Source organism: Labeo rohita, chromosome 18 (genome assembly GCF_022985175.1).
Source record: "Labeo rohita strain BAU-BD-2019 chromosome 18, IGBB_LRoh.1.0, whole genome shotgun sequence".
Taxonomy (NCBI): Eukaryota; Metazoa; Chordata; class Actinopteri; order Cypriniformes; family Cyprinidae; genus Labeo; species Labeo rohita.
The window spans coordinates 6,325,655-6,343,775 of record NC_066886.1 but is presented as its reverse complement, the minus strand read 5'-3'; the positions used below and the strand labels follow the sequence as shown (position 1 = coordinate 6,343,775).

Below are 18,121 nucleotides of genomic sequence, written 5' to 3'. Positions count from 1 at the left end.
AACATAATGATTTCTACTAGTAACAGGGTGTAATTAAACTTCAAACGAATCATTTAAAATTAGCTGAGCACTGAATGATTCTATGAGACGAAATTCTCTGATCTAACTATCCATCTCCCTCTCACGAACCGCTCCTACTGCACGGGGATAACAATGATCTAGCTATTATCAAACAAACGCCTCACATCTATTATTAATAGGAACATGAAGGGGGTGAATTATTCACTATGACTTTCTGTAGATAACAATTAGGTGAAAAATTACAACTTCCACTGCATGGCAAAACGCATATTTACTGAAGCGCCATGCCTAGAAGCAATAATTTCCGCCGTAATTCCGCTTGGTTTCAGTATGATATTCAACAGTGTCTCCTCTGAGATCCCTTAACAGGAAAATATGGACAGAACTGTGAAAATTGACACAGCCCCCACTACAGATTGAGGAAATGTAAGTCAATTAGGCGGTAAAAATCTCACTTTCTACTTAGCTGGACCGAGCAGACAAACATGCACAGTCTAGAGAAGATAATTAAACAAGCAAAAAAAAAAAAAAATGCTAGACTTCATCCCACAGATGGAAGAAATGCCTTTTAATTAGGCGGTAAACATTTCGCTAGCTGGGAAAAGTTGGACTGTGGGCGCGAGCGGCAAACAGTAACATATGATGGGACGTCTGGTCTCTGTAATGCATCCGAAATAATTTGAAGTCATGGGATTTATGGGATGTACAGAAGGTGGAGAGGACCCTTCCTGTGCCCAGCGTGCGACACGACCCTGCGGCTCAGTACGGCCACTTAAGAGTTCGACCTGCTGAGCGCCAACATGCCCCGGGATGAGTGTGGCCGGCTGGAGGCTGGTTATCTCAGATACGGTGCTGATCAAGGGGAGGAGAGGGCTGTTTAATAATGCATGTCGAAGCAGACAGGATCAAACGTAGGGGTGAGACCAGACTTGTCTCAGACAACCAGGCCACTGGATCGATCAACTTACACCCTGGCACACACATACAAATATACGGTCACAGCTGAAAATGAGTAAGATTACAGTTGTAACCTGCCTAAAAGACTTTGATTCCATCTTAGGATTTCAAATATTTAGTACCACAAGTAAAAATGCTTCAACTTTTCAAATTTTAAACTTTTATTTTTAATTATATTATTTTATTAGTGAAAAAAAAAGTAAAAAAACTGAAAAAATATATATATAATAACAACAACAACAACAACAATAATAATAATAATTATTATTATTATTATTATTATTATGTTCTAATTGAAATTGACGGTAATATAATTGCTAATAAAATAATATAATTTAAAACACTAATTCAGATTAAAGTAATAATATTATACATTTTTATGTAATTTACATTATTATATTATTTATTACAATTAAAATGAATATACTGTCTTTTTATTAATAATATTTACTTTTATTTTTATTGTTAAAAAGACAAAGAATAATTTAAAATATAATAAAAAAATTATTATTATTATTATTATTATTATTATTATTATTATTATTATTATTATTACTACTACTACATGGTGTAATAATAATAATAATAATAATAATAATAATAATAATAACCATCATCATCATCATCATCATAATAATATTAAATGCTCCAAAATTAAAAATAATAAAATTATTATTATTATTATTATTATTATTATTATTACTACTATTATCATCATTATTCTATAATTTAACATGGCATAATAATTTTCCATTTATAATAGTAATAATAATAATAATTATTATTATTATTATTATTATTATTATTATACATTCCACTTTGTATTAAAGGACATTGTACTACTTTTAAAATTCCTCCAAATGAATAAAGGACAGTGAAATCCAAACTCAGAATATGATGCAAATACGCAATAATTAAATGGTAATAATTAAATGGTAAAAGCACAAATATCCTTTATGTATTTAATCCCATTTTATTAACCATACTAATAAGCAAAATTACTTTAGATAAACTTGCAAAATAAAAAAAATATATATATTATTATTTTATAAATGTTAAAATGTTAAAATTATTCTAAAATTAAATGATAATAATAATAATAATAATAATAATAATAATAATAATAAATTATCCGAAATTAAAATAATAAAATGCATATTACTATTATTATTATTATTATTATTATTATTAATTTAACATGGCAAAATAATATGCCATTATTATTATTATTAGAAATAATAATAATAATAAATGATTACAAATTTTAAAAATAATAAAATGCCTATCGTGACTATTACTATTATTATTATTATTATTATTATTATTATTATTGATTTAGCATGGCAAAATATACCATAATTATTATTATTATTATTATTATTATTATTATTATTATTATATTAATATAATAAATTCCACTTTGTATTAAAGGACAATGTATTACTTTTAAAATGTACAAAAAAAAGTCAAATTCTTTTAAAATTTAATAATAATAATAATAATAATAATAATAATAATAATAATAATAATAATAATAAATCATTTTAAATTATCTAAAATTAAAAACAATAATAAGTCATTATTGTTATTATTATTATTATTATTATTATCATCACTATTATTACTTCAAAATCTTACATCCTTCGATTCAGGTTTAAATCAGACATTGAATGTGGTCTCAGACTTGGACCTCTGTATGTATTGTGCTTGTGTGTTTGCATGTGCCATCGCCACATCCACAGGTTCTTATTCTAATCAACACACTCACAAAAGCATGTCAAAATGACAAGTCTCTTGAGCGTACGCACGGATATTAACCACAGCTAAGATTTCCACCTCTCCACACACCAGCAAAAAGCAAAGCTCCCTACCGGTAGACAGTCACAAATCTAACAACACACACACACACACACACCAAATGTGAGAGGCTGCAGCTTATTTACATGCTGCATAGCTGGCTCTAGTGGCTGTTGACCTGTAAATATTAAAAAACACACCATAATGAGGCAAAGACCTACAGACCACATGTGACACACAAACATCCGTTCTCAAGCTAGCTTGAAACAAGCCTCGCTGCGTTTCATCTGCATTATCAAAGCAGATCACAGAGGTTGGAGCAGTGAAGGCTGAGAGTTTGTGTCTGTGTTTTCAGAATGGTGCAGTGGCTGAGAAAAACAGAGAGACAGATGCTAAAGCAGTCCTTTATTTAGTCAGCTGACGGCAGCTCTAGGGGAAGCTATGCCTGCGATTAAAATTTTCATCAATCACCAGAAACAAACGGGAAAGGAAAGTGGAAAAAAAACTAAATTTGCATTTCCTTAAGGAAATAGCTGTGGCTGTGAAGCAGAGAAAGAACGGTGTTAAAGTTTTAGCCAAGATTAGATTGTAAGCTTTAGTTCTGTTAATGAAAAGCCGAATCAGAGCTCAGAATCTTGTCAGCTGTGCATGAGAATCAGCACACAGCCTGACACCATCTTTGTAGTGTAAAGGCGAAAAGAAGGTTAAATAGATGCACAAAAAGCCACATTATGATTCGGTATGCAAATGAATGCAAAAGACTAATCACAATTCAGTAAGCAAAATATAATAAAGTCATCACTGTCAGTTAGATTTCCAGTACCAAACATTCTACAGTCAATGGGGAAAATCATACATTTCTACGTAACAAATAATAACAAAAAATGAATAAATAAATAAAAATAACACACTTGTGGCTCAAAATAAATTAGGAAAGCACGAAATGGTGTCAAGTCATTTAAGATTAATTACAAAAAAAAAAAACCATAGAACACACACACACACAAATACAGTCACAGCTGAAACAGCTGAAAATGAGGTGATGGTTGTAACCTGGTTAAAAGACTTTGACCCTGTCTTAGGATTTCAAATATATGACACAAGTAGCAAAAGGGCTTCTACATTTCCTTCTAATTGTTTTTTTTTTTTTTTTTTTTTTTTTTTTTTGGCTTAGTTTGCCTAGTTTTTTGTTTTCTTTATATTATTTTACTGGTGAATAAAATTCTCAAAAAACGAGAAAAAACTAAATATTAATACTACTACTACTAATAATAATAACAACAATAACAATAATAATACTAATAATAATAATAGTAATTATTATTAATATCAGTTTTGACTGAAAAGGTTTTGATGATATATAATTGCTAATAAAATAATAAAATTTGATTAAGTTTAAGAGACTTTAAAAATAAATAATTTTATTATTATTATTATTCAGTTTTGACTGAAATTATTGTTATGATATGTAACTGCTAAAATATCTAATTTAAAAACTGTATTAATGTAATTTAGAAAAATTTAAATAATAATAATATTAATAATATTATTATTCAGTTTTGACTTAAATTAAATAAAATTATATCATTTTTAAAAAACTACTGAATTTAAAATAAATAAATAATAATAATAATAATAAAATATTATTATTATTATTATTATTATTACATTAATTTACTTAATTTCCAAAATTTCCAAAATAAATAAATAATAATATTTATTATTATTATTCAGTTTTGACTGAAATTGTTTTCATAATATATAATTGCTAATATATAAGAATATAAGAATATATAAGAATATATAAGAATAAAATCATATAAGAATCAAATTAAAATTGAAAAAAAGCTTTTTTTCTTTTTATTTTTTGTATTTTTTTATAATAAGCTTTTTTTTTGCTTTCTTTAAATGAAGTCTGAAAGCAGTATTTTTAAAGCACATAAAATTGAGAATTAAATTAAATAATCTAATTTAAAATATTAATAAAATACCACAAATAATACTAAAATAAAATTCTTCTATCAGGACTTTTTTCTGCTTATTTGATATTCCACTAGGTGAAAACCTGAATGCTAATGAAAAGCAAGAGCATACATGTGATTTGAGATGTCATTCATTTCCGAAGCACGAACACCACACGATGAAATAGAAGTTTACAGCCCACCCTCTGTCTAAACAACACCACAAAAAAAGAAGTAAAAATATAAATATAATCAATCAATACTGTTTAAACCAACAGCCTTCATATACAACCTAAGTACAGCAGCAAAACACCTCCTCATTAGCGTCTGAGTAAATTACTTCCTTGTGGCATTTCCAAGAACAGGAATCAATATCCAGTCTTGCAAAACCTCAAATGAAACCATTACTCCATCAGCCTGCTCCAATCTTCCTATCCGTGTACACGAGACAATTGTGTGACAAATTGTGAGGTAAAAAAGATTAAATCTATTCTAACAAACATTTAAGTCGATGTTAAGTGTTCTGGGGAGGCTGTGAGATGGGGGGGATGAAAAACAAGAGCACAAGTGAGTTATTGAGACAGATGTGTGTGAAAGAGCAAGGAAATTCCCAGCGGCCTGTCTGTCTGTCACTAAAAGACGAGAGAACACCTGAGTAATGGGCTGAGAAGGACCAGTCCAAACATCCTCTCTCCCTCTCTCCTGCCTCTCTGCAAAGACAACAACATTATTCACACAAACTAATACAATCATCGCCCGACAGCCTTGACCACTACTGAGACTTCCTCTGCATGCTAATGGACCCAGGGGTAGACAAACCCCACGCACGTCAACGCGGCAGCCGTGCCAAACCCCCTCCAGGTCTGCAGACGGGCATCAGTGAAGCGGGGAAAGCCCGACACATCTGCAGCGGGCGCAGACACCCAGAATCTTTCAAAGGCTGATAACAATTATAACCCGCTGGCGTCCATCCATCCATCTTTTTGTGGCTGCGCCGTCCAAAGGATATGCCAGCTGGCGTGTGCGTGGACACACATGTGAACAACAGTACACACATACTTGTTGATGCTTAGATCAGATGCAGGTCAGGACGAGCACATGAGAGTGTAGATGCAATTTTATTTTGCTGTCTATGGGGCATCTGTTCAACTCCAAACAAGCAACTCAACAAGCTTCTGAAAATTACACCTGCTGCCACTGGCTCTTGATTACATTATGGTTTACAAATTACAGACAAACTGTCTAGCTATCAGTTTGAACGCATTTTACGTATGTGGCAAAAATGGAAAGGAATTTTCAAGCATCAAAACAATAAAAGTTTCAAGTTTAAAACAGCTTTTTGTACTTTAGAATGCGTGTAGTTTAATCACAAAAATGTCATCCATTGTAACATTTAAAACACATTTTAATCATTATACTTAGTAGCATCTAATTAATGTGATTAATTGCAATTAATCGATTTTTTAAGTGCTGTCAAATCGATTAATCATGACTAATCGTCTGAGAACTTTAAATATATTATATATATGTGTGTGTGTGTGTGTGTGTTTGTGTGTGTACTGTGTATATGTATATAAATACACACATGCACATATACATTAAGGAAGTATTTGCAATATATATTTATATTCATATTTATATATAAAATATACATCATACATAAATATATATGTATATATACATATATATATATATATACATACCTACATATATATATAGAAATATATACACTTACATATATATATATATATATATATATATATTTATATATACATATATATATATATATATATATATATATATATATATATATACACACACACACATATATATATATATATGTGTGTGTATATATATATATATATATATATATATGTTTCATATATTCTGTTGTCTATAAATATAGTACTGCTGTCAAACGATTAATAGCAGTTAATCGCATCCAAAATAAACATTTTTGTTTACATAATATTATGTGTGTGTACTGTGTATATTTATTATGTATATATTAATACACACACATACAGTATATATTTAGAAAATATTTACATGTATTTACGTGTATTTATTTATAATCATATAATTTAATTTATACATAAATATATTTAATAGACAAACATAACATATTTTTCTTACATATACACATGCATGTGTGTCTATTTATATATACATAATAAATATACACAGTAAACAAATAATTTGTAAACAAAAACTTTTATTTTGGATCTGAATAATCACAATTAATCATTTGACAGCACTAATTATAATAGAATTATGAGTGTGTGTATGATGAATATTTGATGTATTCTGTTGTGTATTATGAACAGCTTATCATTAAATTATACAATTTTATATAAAGTTATATATACATATATATGTGTGTGTGTGTGTGTGTGTGTGCGTGTTAACACATTTACATGTGCTCTGTATATCTTTTGATGCTCATGCAATCATAAATAAATAAAGCAGAATGTGGTTTTACCTCTAGAGCTGCGGCTCGCTTCTTCAAAAAACTTTCTATATTCCGTGCCGCTGTTTCCACAAGCTGTGCTGCATTATTTGTTTCCACAGTGAAATAATTCTGATTATCCATAAAGATCTGCCATAACAGAGAGAAAAAGACACTCATTAGGGACTCGGGTAATGAAGTAACGAGATGATGCTTTACCGGTAATGATTGTTTTGATAATTAAGCAGGCTTTTATTGAGGCTTAACTCTCACTCATGATTTGTTGGGGTGAATACACATTAAAATACACATACATCAATATATTCAGTAGTCTGTGGTAAAGTGTGAAGGACATTGGACCTCTGACCTGTCTTAGATTATTTCCAGCGCTGGCTGTGTCTGCTAGAGAAACCAGCTCCTGCTGCAGCTGATCTACCCATTCTTTTATCCTGCAAAAACAAACACTCAAATTAAATATACAGTTGCAATCTAATTATATACCCAGAGGGGTCAGAAAATGTGATGGAAGTCTTTAAGAAGTAACTAAACCACAGTCATGAAGCCAACTACATATGTGAGTCATATTGAAAGCAATTTGCAGTATGGAAGAGTTACAGCAAATGTGATCTCATGACAGGTGCTTTTAATATGCACGTTTTAAAAATAGCACGAAGCAAACGACTAAATAGTCAGTTAGCACACTGCAAGCAAGTACTCAAGATGAATAACCCGGTGAACACAATTAAAACTGTCCTTCAGAGCAAACACAAAATGCTTCAAGCATAAACATGTACAGAGTTTACCTCGGAAATAGCTTTAGGGGTCGTTGCTGTGCTTTTATTTTGACACTTGCGTGACCATACCTGATTGTTTGAACTGAACAAGTAAGATGACACAAAATCGATCAAGCAAGTCAAAGCAGATAAATCCTCAATAAACTTGGACAAACCAAACATAGCAGATGAAGGACAGGAAAATATGAGAGTTGTACAAACACGAAGAAGTAACGGTAATGAGGGTTGCCAGGTTTTCACAACAAACCCCGCCCAATTGTTTTGTAAACAAGCCCAAAACTAAGCCAGTCGCGTTTTGGGGGGCTCCACCGATAAAAATCGTGTTCCAGAGGGTAAAATGCACGTTTTTGGCGGAGTTCACCAGGTAAAATTTGGATTCCAGGGGCTAAATATCACGTTAATGGGATCACTTCAACCGGCGGCAACGGTTTTAAGGTAGCCATCACCGTACGTATGCAAAAAAAAACGGCGATCCCTTAAAGGAGAAGTCCACTTCCAAAACAAACATTCACATATAATGTACTCACCCCATTGTCATCTAAGATATTTATGTCTTTCTTTTTTCAGTCGTAAAGAAATTATGTTTTTGAGGAAAACATTTTCAGCATTTTTCTTCATATAATCGATTAATATGGTGCCCCAATTTTGAACTTCCAAAATGCAGTTTAAATGCGGCTTCAAACGATCCTAAATGCGGTTGTAAACGATCCCAGCAGAGAAAAAGGGGTCTTATCTAACGGTTATTTTCATAAAAATAATACAATTTATATACAAACGCTCCTCTTGTCTCACTCTGCCTAAAAACTCCATCTCATGTTCTCCCTCAAATTAAAAATCGTCCTATATCGCTGGTTTACCTTTTTTGTTAAGGGTGTTTGATCTTCTTTGCATGTTTACTTTGCAAAGACTGGGTTGGTACTTCTGCAGCGATGTAGGATAATTTTGAAATGATTTTTGAAGTTGAGGGAGAAAATACGATTGGAGTTTTTCGACATACCCTAACTGTCTTGAGCCAGAATACACAGAGTTCAGGCAGAGCAAGACAAGACGGGTGTTTGAGAATAAACAGTATTTAAATTGTATTTTTTTAATGAAAATAACCAATCGTTTCGCTAGATAAGACCCTTTATCCTCAGCTGGGATTGTTTATAACCGCATTGAGATCATGGGGCACCATATCAGTCGATTATATGGAGAAAAATGCTAAAATGTGTTCCTCAAAATACAATTTCTAGTGAAGAAAGAAAGACATGAACATCTTGGATGACAATGGGGTGAGTACATTATATGTGAATCTTTGTTTTGGAAGTAGACTTCTCTTTTAAACGGTTACTCTTCTATATCTGTAAGTATTTATATTTTAAGAAAGCACACTGAAATCTTCAGCCTAAAATTCCTCTTGCCAACTGTTAATCTTATAAACTGTACATGGTTGCAGATCTGTTCTACATAAGAGAAAATTTGGAGAAGTCACTTGTTCCAAAGACTGCTCCGCATGGTTATATAACACCCAATTAATATTAATATTTAATGCTACTGTACAACCACACTTTGATGGAAACTCTCTTTCCTCATGATATTCCTTGATGTGCCTATATACACTAAAAGATGAAAAAGAGAGGGAATTCATGGACATCAGGATGAAGTCACATGTCTTTCATGGCCTCTGTGATCACAGATCTAAAATTACCCAAACCATGATGAGAAATTCAGGAGGTGTTTGCGAAGTGCGAAGTCCATCAGAGAACTAGAGGTATCATCTCGTGAGGAACTGTATTTCTGATGCATTTAAACAAACTGTGATCCTATTTGAAACACATTATCTTTATCATTTTATTTTATTCCTTTTTTTTATTTTAGCAAATATACAAAAGTTTGTGGTGAGCCAGATTAATTTATTGATTTATTTATTTTTGAGGAAATGTGTCCTTGCTAAATAAAATAATCGAAAATCCTGACAAATAATGTCACTGTTTTCACAAAAATATTAAGCATCACAACTGTTTTCAACATTGATAATAATAAAAAAATGTTTCTTGAGAACCAAATCAGCATATTAGAAATGATTTCTGAAGTATCAAGACTGGAGTAATGGATGAAAATTCACACACACACACACACAAAAATATATGTATACATTTAAAAAAAATAGAAAACTTTATTGTTTTTACTTTGTTTTTACTGTATTTTTGACAAAATAACTACAGCTGTAGTGAGCCTTTTTTCAGAAACATTATGTAGTGTATATTAAATCATTTTTTATCTTTAATTATTAAACATTCTCACTCACTCTCACTCTGCAGAAATATTCGATAAAGCTTTCTGCCCTCTCATGCATTATTTTTGCAAAGGACCAAAAGACTACTGTCTACATAAAAGAAGCAGAGTAGCAAATGTCCAGTGACTTTGTGGTACCAGAGAAGGCGAGGGTCTTACTCTCTTTCCCAGAAGAACAAAAACACACACATCCACAGCAGACATCCAAGTTTAAGTCGTGAACCTAGACCGTCAATACTAGTATAATAGAACCCTCCGGTGCTTTCTGTATTGGGGTCAGAACCGAATTTGAAAAAAGATAGATGGGCTGCAAAGAATTCTGAATTTAATATAGGCTCCTCCATTCTTCTCCTCTAGCGCTCATTCTATTCTTCTGTCATAGGCTTTTTCCTCAGGGGCTGGAAACACAGAAGCACAGATGTAGGGTGCAATGAGACAATCTGTTGGCCGAGGTGCTTTCTAATGAGCAGCGCTGGACAGATATGGTTATACCAGCACTTTTTTTGCACTAAGTCTGCTAAGTCAAAATATCCTGTTTGCAAGTATGCCTCCAGCAATATAAAGTCCCACACGCTCTTTAAAACTTCCTGTAAATAAGTCATTACCAGTCAGACCTCCTTGACTCACAAGGCTTTGGCTGCCTCACAGGATGTTGCACAATAGCTAGTAAACTCACAACCACACATGTTCTCGGGTTTTATGGTGTTTCTCCCAAGCAGCATGTCTCATGTACTAATGCAACAAAGTCTAAATGTCTGCAGATGTAAGTAACACTCAAAGGAACAGTTTATGCTCACTGATGGATCCTCTGCTGTGAATGGGTGCCGTCAGAATGAGAGTCCAAACAGCTGATAAAAACATCACAGTAATCCACAAGTAATCCACACCACTCCAGTCCATCAATGAATGTCTTGTAAAGCAAAAAGCTGTATGTTTGTAAGAAAAGAGGAAGGAATATTATCGATAGAGGAATTGATTTTTAGCCAGAAGCAATAGTTTGATGTTAAAAACATCTTAATGATGAATTTGCTATTTAGAAACACAGCTTTTCACTTCACAAGATGCTTATTGGTGGATCAGAGTCATTTGGATTACTTGTGAATTATTGTGATGCTTTTCTCAGCTGTTTAGACTTTTATTCTGACGGCACCCATTCACTGCAGAGGATCCATTGCTGAGCAACTGATGTAATCATTCTAATATGCTGATTAAATAACTATAAGTCTGTGTTTCGTCACAAGCATTTCAGTGCCCAGTTCTCCAGTGTAACTCTGCAAATGACAAATAAATGTCTCTTGATTTTTCACTCTTGGAAAAAAAAACAAAAACAAAACTTTTGCACAACTAATAAAATGAGGTTAAGTAAATATTAAGATTTTCCTTTTTAGCTGAACTTTTCCTTTGCCAGGGTTTGTGGTGTTCTTCACAAGCATCATGTCTCATGTACTAATGCAACAGGAACAGACAAGATGTGTCTGTTTCTTCATCTAAACACATTTGGAATAATGTAGCATCACAACACTTGCTCACCAATGGATCCTCTGCAGTGAATGGGTGCCGTCAGAATCAGCGTCCAAACAATTGATAAAATCATCACAGTAACCCCCAAGTAATTCACACCACTCCAGTCCATCAATTAATGTCTTGTAAAGCAAAAAGCTGCATGTTTGTAAGAAAAGAGGAAGGAATATTATGGATAGAGGAATTGATTTTTAGCCAGAAGCAATAGTTTGACATTAAAAACATTTTAATGATGAATTTGCTATTTACAAGCACAGCTTTTCACTTCACAAGATGCTTATTGATGGACTAGAGTCATATGGATTACTTGTGGATTATTGTAATGCTTTTATCAGCTGTTCGGACTTCTATTCTGACGGCACCCATTCACTGCAGAGGATCCATTGGTGAGCAACTGATGTAATCATTCTAATATGCTGATTAAATAACTATAAGTCTGTGTTTTGTTACAAGCATTTCAATGCCCAGTTCTCCAGTGTAACTGCACAAATGACAAATAAATGTCTCTTGATTTTTGACTCTTGGAAAAAAAAAAAAACTTTTGCACAACTAATGAAATGAGGTTGAGTAAATATTAGGTATTTTCTTTTTAGGCTGAAATTTTTCTTTGCCAGGGTTTATGGTGTTTGACCATCTGAACACATTTGTAGAAATGACAGCACTTGCTCACCAGTGGGTCCTCTGCAGTGAATGGGTGCCGTCAGAATGAGAGTGCAAACAGCTGATCATCACAGTAACCCACAAGCAATCCACACAACTCCAGTCTATCAATTAATGTCTTGTAAAGTGAAAATCTGCATGTTTGTAAGAAAGGAGGAAGCAATATTATAGATAGAAGAATTGATTTTGAAGTTAAAAACATCTTAAAGATAAATTTGTTGCTTATAAACACAGCTTTGAACTTTACAAAATATTAATTGATGGACTGGAGTGGTGTGGATTACTTGTGGATTATTGTGCTGCTTTCATCAACTGTTTTGACTTTCACTCTGACGGCACCCATTCACTGCAATGGATTCATTTGTGAGCAACTGATGTAATGCTAAATTTTTCCAAATCGGCTCCAATGAAGAAACAAACTCAACTTCATTTGGGATGGCCTGAGGGAGAATAAATATTCAGCAAATTTTCTTTTCATTTTAGGGTGAACCGTTCCTTTAAGTTGAAGACTGATGTATAAGTATACATAATGTACAACGTAATGCATCACAGATAAAACATACTATTCTTGCAGGTTCTTGCTATGCATAAAAATGATTGATTATCATGTGCTTTAATGCATTTCACTCTTTAAAGTGTAGCCATGATATTCATGAGAACATACAATGCTACATTTTAAGGCATAATTAATGCAATAAGAATACTTTTATAATGTATAATACATACAGGCCTTAAATGAAGTGTTACCTAACAGTTCATGTATCTTTTAAAGGTGCATCCAACAATATTACCTTGAATTAAAAGATGTGTCAGTTTATATCTCGTACAGTAGGTAAGAAAAAATGTCTAGTGTAAAAGCAAAAACAGCCACAGCTCTTTAGATGAATTCTGCTTAAAAGGTAATTTGTCAGTGATCATAATGAGTTTATTCCAGCGAATGTGTGCTTTCATTCACTACCATTTCCAAGGTCCATTCAGAGATTTCCCTGCGCTCCTCTATAATAAGCTATTTAATCCCTTTACAGGCTGAGGATTAGCGCTCATCTGACAGGGGAACAGAACTGTGACTCTAAGCTTTTTTTCTTTTTTAAGAACTTATGTCTAAGCTTACACTATACAGTTGCTGCTAGGAACAACGCAAGAGACCAGGGAACCACATACCTATTTTTAAGGGGCCACCAGTAGCAGTCAAACAGATAAAACAAAGCTCTAATGCTAGTAAACTGACAAGCGTTGACAAATCCTGTGATGCTTCTTTCTTAAAAGCATGTTACGGATAGCTTAAACATTCCTGTAGATTAGTTATGACAATTTAAAAAATGTTTTCTGTTTAATATATTTTAAAATGTAATTTATTTCTGTGATGACAAAGCTGAATTTCAGCATCATTACTCCAGTCTTCAATGTCACATGATCCTTCAGAAATCATTCTAATATGCTGATTAAACAAATTTTGACTCTTGAAAAAAAAAATTGCACAATTAATGAAAAGAGGTTGAGTAAATACTAACATTTTCCATTTCCTTTGACCTATGCATTTCTGTTCTCCTAAGTATACAGCTTATTACAGCATAACATATATCATGTCCTCTCCATGGGTGAGTGGCGTCTCTGTGTCAGTAAGTGGACCAAGAGTGGGACTGAGGGACAGGTGTCTCTGGCTGTCAGGAGGACACGGCCACAGTGATCACCTGCGTCATCTCTCTGTGGGAATCCTCCCTCGGTTCCCTCTCGAAAAAGCCTGTTTCTGCACTAATACTAGCAATTGAAAGAAAGCAGAGGAGCAGTGTGGCTTATGTCGGTCCAAATTGAGTGGATTAGTTATTGAGTACTCTCACTTCCTTTATAAGTGTATCTGAGGCACAGATGGAAGGAAAAGCCAAAAGTTTTTTTTTTTTTTTTTGCTGCACCTTTTGTTTCTCACCCACAGTACTGATCTCAACAACCATTGTTCATTGAAGAACAGACAGAAATAAAGCTATTTGTACCATGCAAAAATGCACTGAGCCATAAACAATGAAAAACTGACATTTATATATATATGCAAATATTTTTGCAATGCAATAAATTTTTGGATTATTACTTCACAGTATTGTTCACAAGATGGTTAAGTAATTAAAGCATAAGTTAACTTAAAGAAATAGTTCACCCAAAAAATATTATAATATGCCAAAAATGTACCCATCCTCAGGCCATCCGAGATTTGGATGTGTTTCTTCATCAGAACAGATTTTGAGAAATCTGAAAGCTGATCAAAACGTAACAAGACTGCAATCTTGTGAAGTGAAAAGCCATGTGTTTGAAACAACAAATCTATCATCAGGATGTTTTTACTGTTGTCCTCTCACATCAAAAGGCACTCACATGTTTGTTTAGTGCTGTTTTGGACTATTTTCACTTGATCTGTGCATATTTCTCTCCTGATTCAGACAAGAATCAAAAAGCAATATTTTGGATAGAGGACAAGATGTTAATTGATGGACTGGAATGGTGTGAATCAGCTGTTTGGACTCTCATTCTGACGGCACCCATTCACTGCAGTGGACCCATTGGTGAGCAAGTGATTAATGCTAAATTTCCCAAATCTTTTTCAGTGAAGAAGCAAACCCATCTACATATTAGATGTAGCAAATTTTCATTTTGAGATAAACCATTCTTTAAGCTTTTATCCTCACTTTTAGTTTACACTGTACTATGCTGTAACCTTTCCAAGGAAGCCTTTTGAATAACTAATAATATATAAAATAATAAAGGCATGTCATTCTTTTTCATTATTTTAAAGCAATGCATTATTGACGTAAATTCTCAGAAATCTCCCGGAAGAGCACATTTAACAAAAGCACTTATAATGCGGAACAATTATACCCTGGTTTTTACGGCCATTACAACAGTATTGATCTACATCAGCTCAGGCCACCCAGAAGGTTTCTTTTTTCTGAATGCATGTTCTAGAGCAGAACAAACAGGTCGGCAAATCAAAAGGCCCAGCTTTTTACATAGTCTTTGTAAATCGGTGTCTTAATGCATTGCATTAATGCTCTTCACACCATGCAATAAAACACAATGTGAGAACACATGCAAAACTAATTCTGTCCTTTACTGCATTCAGAAATGAGAGTTTGTAGATTTATGAAAGCTTATAAAAATCTGTGGTACTTTAAGACAGTATAACAGGGAAAAAGCTGACAGTTCTCTTATTCGCTGTCACAAGCACCTGGTGGAACCATTGCTTTTTAAGCAGCAGTGCAGACAATAAGGGCAATTCATCTCAGATGCATCTGTCCTGACACATGCAAACAACAGGAATACCTCAACACACCGAGCTGGGGAACCACAATTCGAATTCACAGTCGTTTACAGATCCACAACAGTTTAAACTTACTTCTCTCACAAGATATAACATGTCTGCTTTGCAGACTAATTTAAATATCAGGTTAACAAAAGACTTGTCAGCTCAAAACCGAAAAATGCTCAACCATCTGTCGGGTCACATCTGTCTCTCACAAACACAATCACTTGTTTGCCATACATGTTCACAATGCACTACTGTTGAATATTGTTATACAATACAACTGAGGCCATACTGAACTTTTGTTAAAGTAACATTGACATTGGGGATAATAACCTAGACACCTTTAGCTAGGTAAAATAAATACTGAGTATTTTCGATTAAATATCAAGTGCTGATATTTGCAAAGTGAATAATCTGGGAAAAGATTGCATAAGGTGAAAGTGAAATGGAAACCACAGGAGGTAAAAGCTTTAACCTGGCTTAACCTTTAAGATTAGTGACAGTGCAAAGTTACAGTACATACACACAATACATTTGCAACATCAAGACACCATAATTTGTCAGTATTCACTAATAATCTAAAAGAGAGTGGTTAGCTGGTGAAGTCAGTGGTTTGATTTTAAGAAGTGAACAAATTCTTTTTGAGCCAGTTCAATTTTAATTGGTTAAACCGGCTCGCAAACTGTACTGATTCTTTTACGAATCACAGTTCAGCTCTGACTGACTGATTCAGTCACACAGAGTCTCAAGATCAAGAAGACTTCGGAAGACTTTGGATTTAGCTCACAAGTCTTAAAGAACACTTCTACGGTTCTTTATGTTTGGATCTTACGAGTAGTCATTACATAAAAACATTTTTGTTCTGCTGTTCACACAAGTTCGGAGCTACGTGAAGGTGAGTGAATAATGACAGAATTGCCATTTTCAAATGAATTATTCCATGTCTTGCTAAACAAATCAATAATGGGAAACTCTGTGACTCGTCCCCCCAATCATTCAAAATAATTCATAATATCGATTGTGAATTTGTCCTCTGTATATTAAACAACGTCACCTGTTAACAACCTGCACAAAATTTATATACTTATATGTAAGATTGCATTTCAGCGTTTGGACGTTTTCGACCATTTTTGGGACATACAGGTGTAAACAATTATCGTTTATAACAGTAAAAAAAAAAATAATAAAATATACAGATTACATTAAATGTGTTAAATTCAAGTTAAATTCAATAATCTAAAAGAGAGTTTAGCTGGAGAACGATTGCGAACAGAACGCTGAGTCAGTGATTCGAACTGGAGCAGTGAACGATTCTTTTGAACCAATTCTTTTCAATCGGTAAAACCGACTCACAAATTGTACTGATTCTTTCGCGAGTCATAGTTCAAGTCTGACTCACTGATTCAGTCACAGAGGTTCTCAAGATCAAGAAGACTTGGGATTGAGCTCACAAGTCATAAGGAACAGTTTTATGGTACTTTTTGTATGGATCTTAAGAGTGAAAATTGCCATTTTCAAATTCCAAGTCTTGCTAAACAAATCAACAATGGGAAACATTTTGACTCCTCCCCCCAATCATTTAACATAATTTATAATATCGCTGTATTATTAAACAACGTCACCTGTTGACAACCTGCAACAGAATTTATATATTTATATGCAAGTATGTTTCAACGTTTTTGGGGCATACAGGTGTAAACAATTATAAGTTATGTATATACAAAATCGAAATACAGTATACTCACTACATACAATGAGTTAAATTCAAGTTAAATGTAATAATCTAAAAGAGAGTGGTTAGCTGGAGAACCACTGCGAACAGATCGCTGAGTCAGTGATTCGATTTGAAGAATTTGATTCTTTTGAACCAGTTCTTTTCAATCGGTTAAACCAGCTCACAAATTCTACTTATTCTTTCAAGTCTGACTCACTGATTCAGTCACACAGGTTCTCAAGATCAAAAAGACTTCAGAAGACTTGGGACTGAGCTCACAAGTCATAAGGAACACTTTTATGGTGCTTTTTGTTCTTTTGTTTGAATCTTTAAAGCAGTCATTACATGAAAGCATTTCTGTTTTACAGTTCACACAAGTTCGGAGCAACATGAGTGAGTGAATAATGACAGAATTGTCATTTTAGAGTGAATTAGGGTATTCCATGTCTTGATAAACAAATCAATAATGCAATATGTGTGACTCCTCCCACCAATAATTAGATAATTTATAATATTGATTGAATATTGAGAATGTGTCACTGTATTATTAAACAACGTCACCTGTTAACAACCCACAACAGAATTTATATAATTATATGTAAGTTTACATTTACGTTTCGTTTGGACGTTACTGACCATTATCGGGGCATGTAGGTGTAAAGAATTACTGTTTATAAT

General features: G+C 33.2%; 1 protein-coding gene across 1 annotated transcript in view; it reads right to left on the bottom strand.

Annotated features, from left to right (window-relative positions):
• LOC127180851 (voltage-dependent calcium channel subunit alpha-2/delta-1) overlaps positions 1-18,121 on the bottom strand; it is a 130,044-nt gene that overhangs the window by 111,257 nt on the left and 666 nt on the right. The window contains exons 2-3 of the mRNA XM_051135172.1: positions 7,553-7,634; positions 7,219-7,335 (exon numbers count right to left, since the gene is read on the bottom strand). Of these exons, the coding sequence (XP_050991129.1) occupies positions 7,219-7,335; positions 7,553-7,634 (199 nt within the window). The remainder of the gene's footprint in view (positions 1-7,218; positions 7,336-7,552; positions 7,635-18,121) is intronic.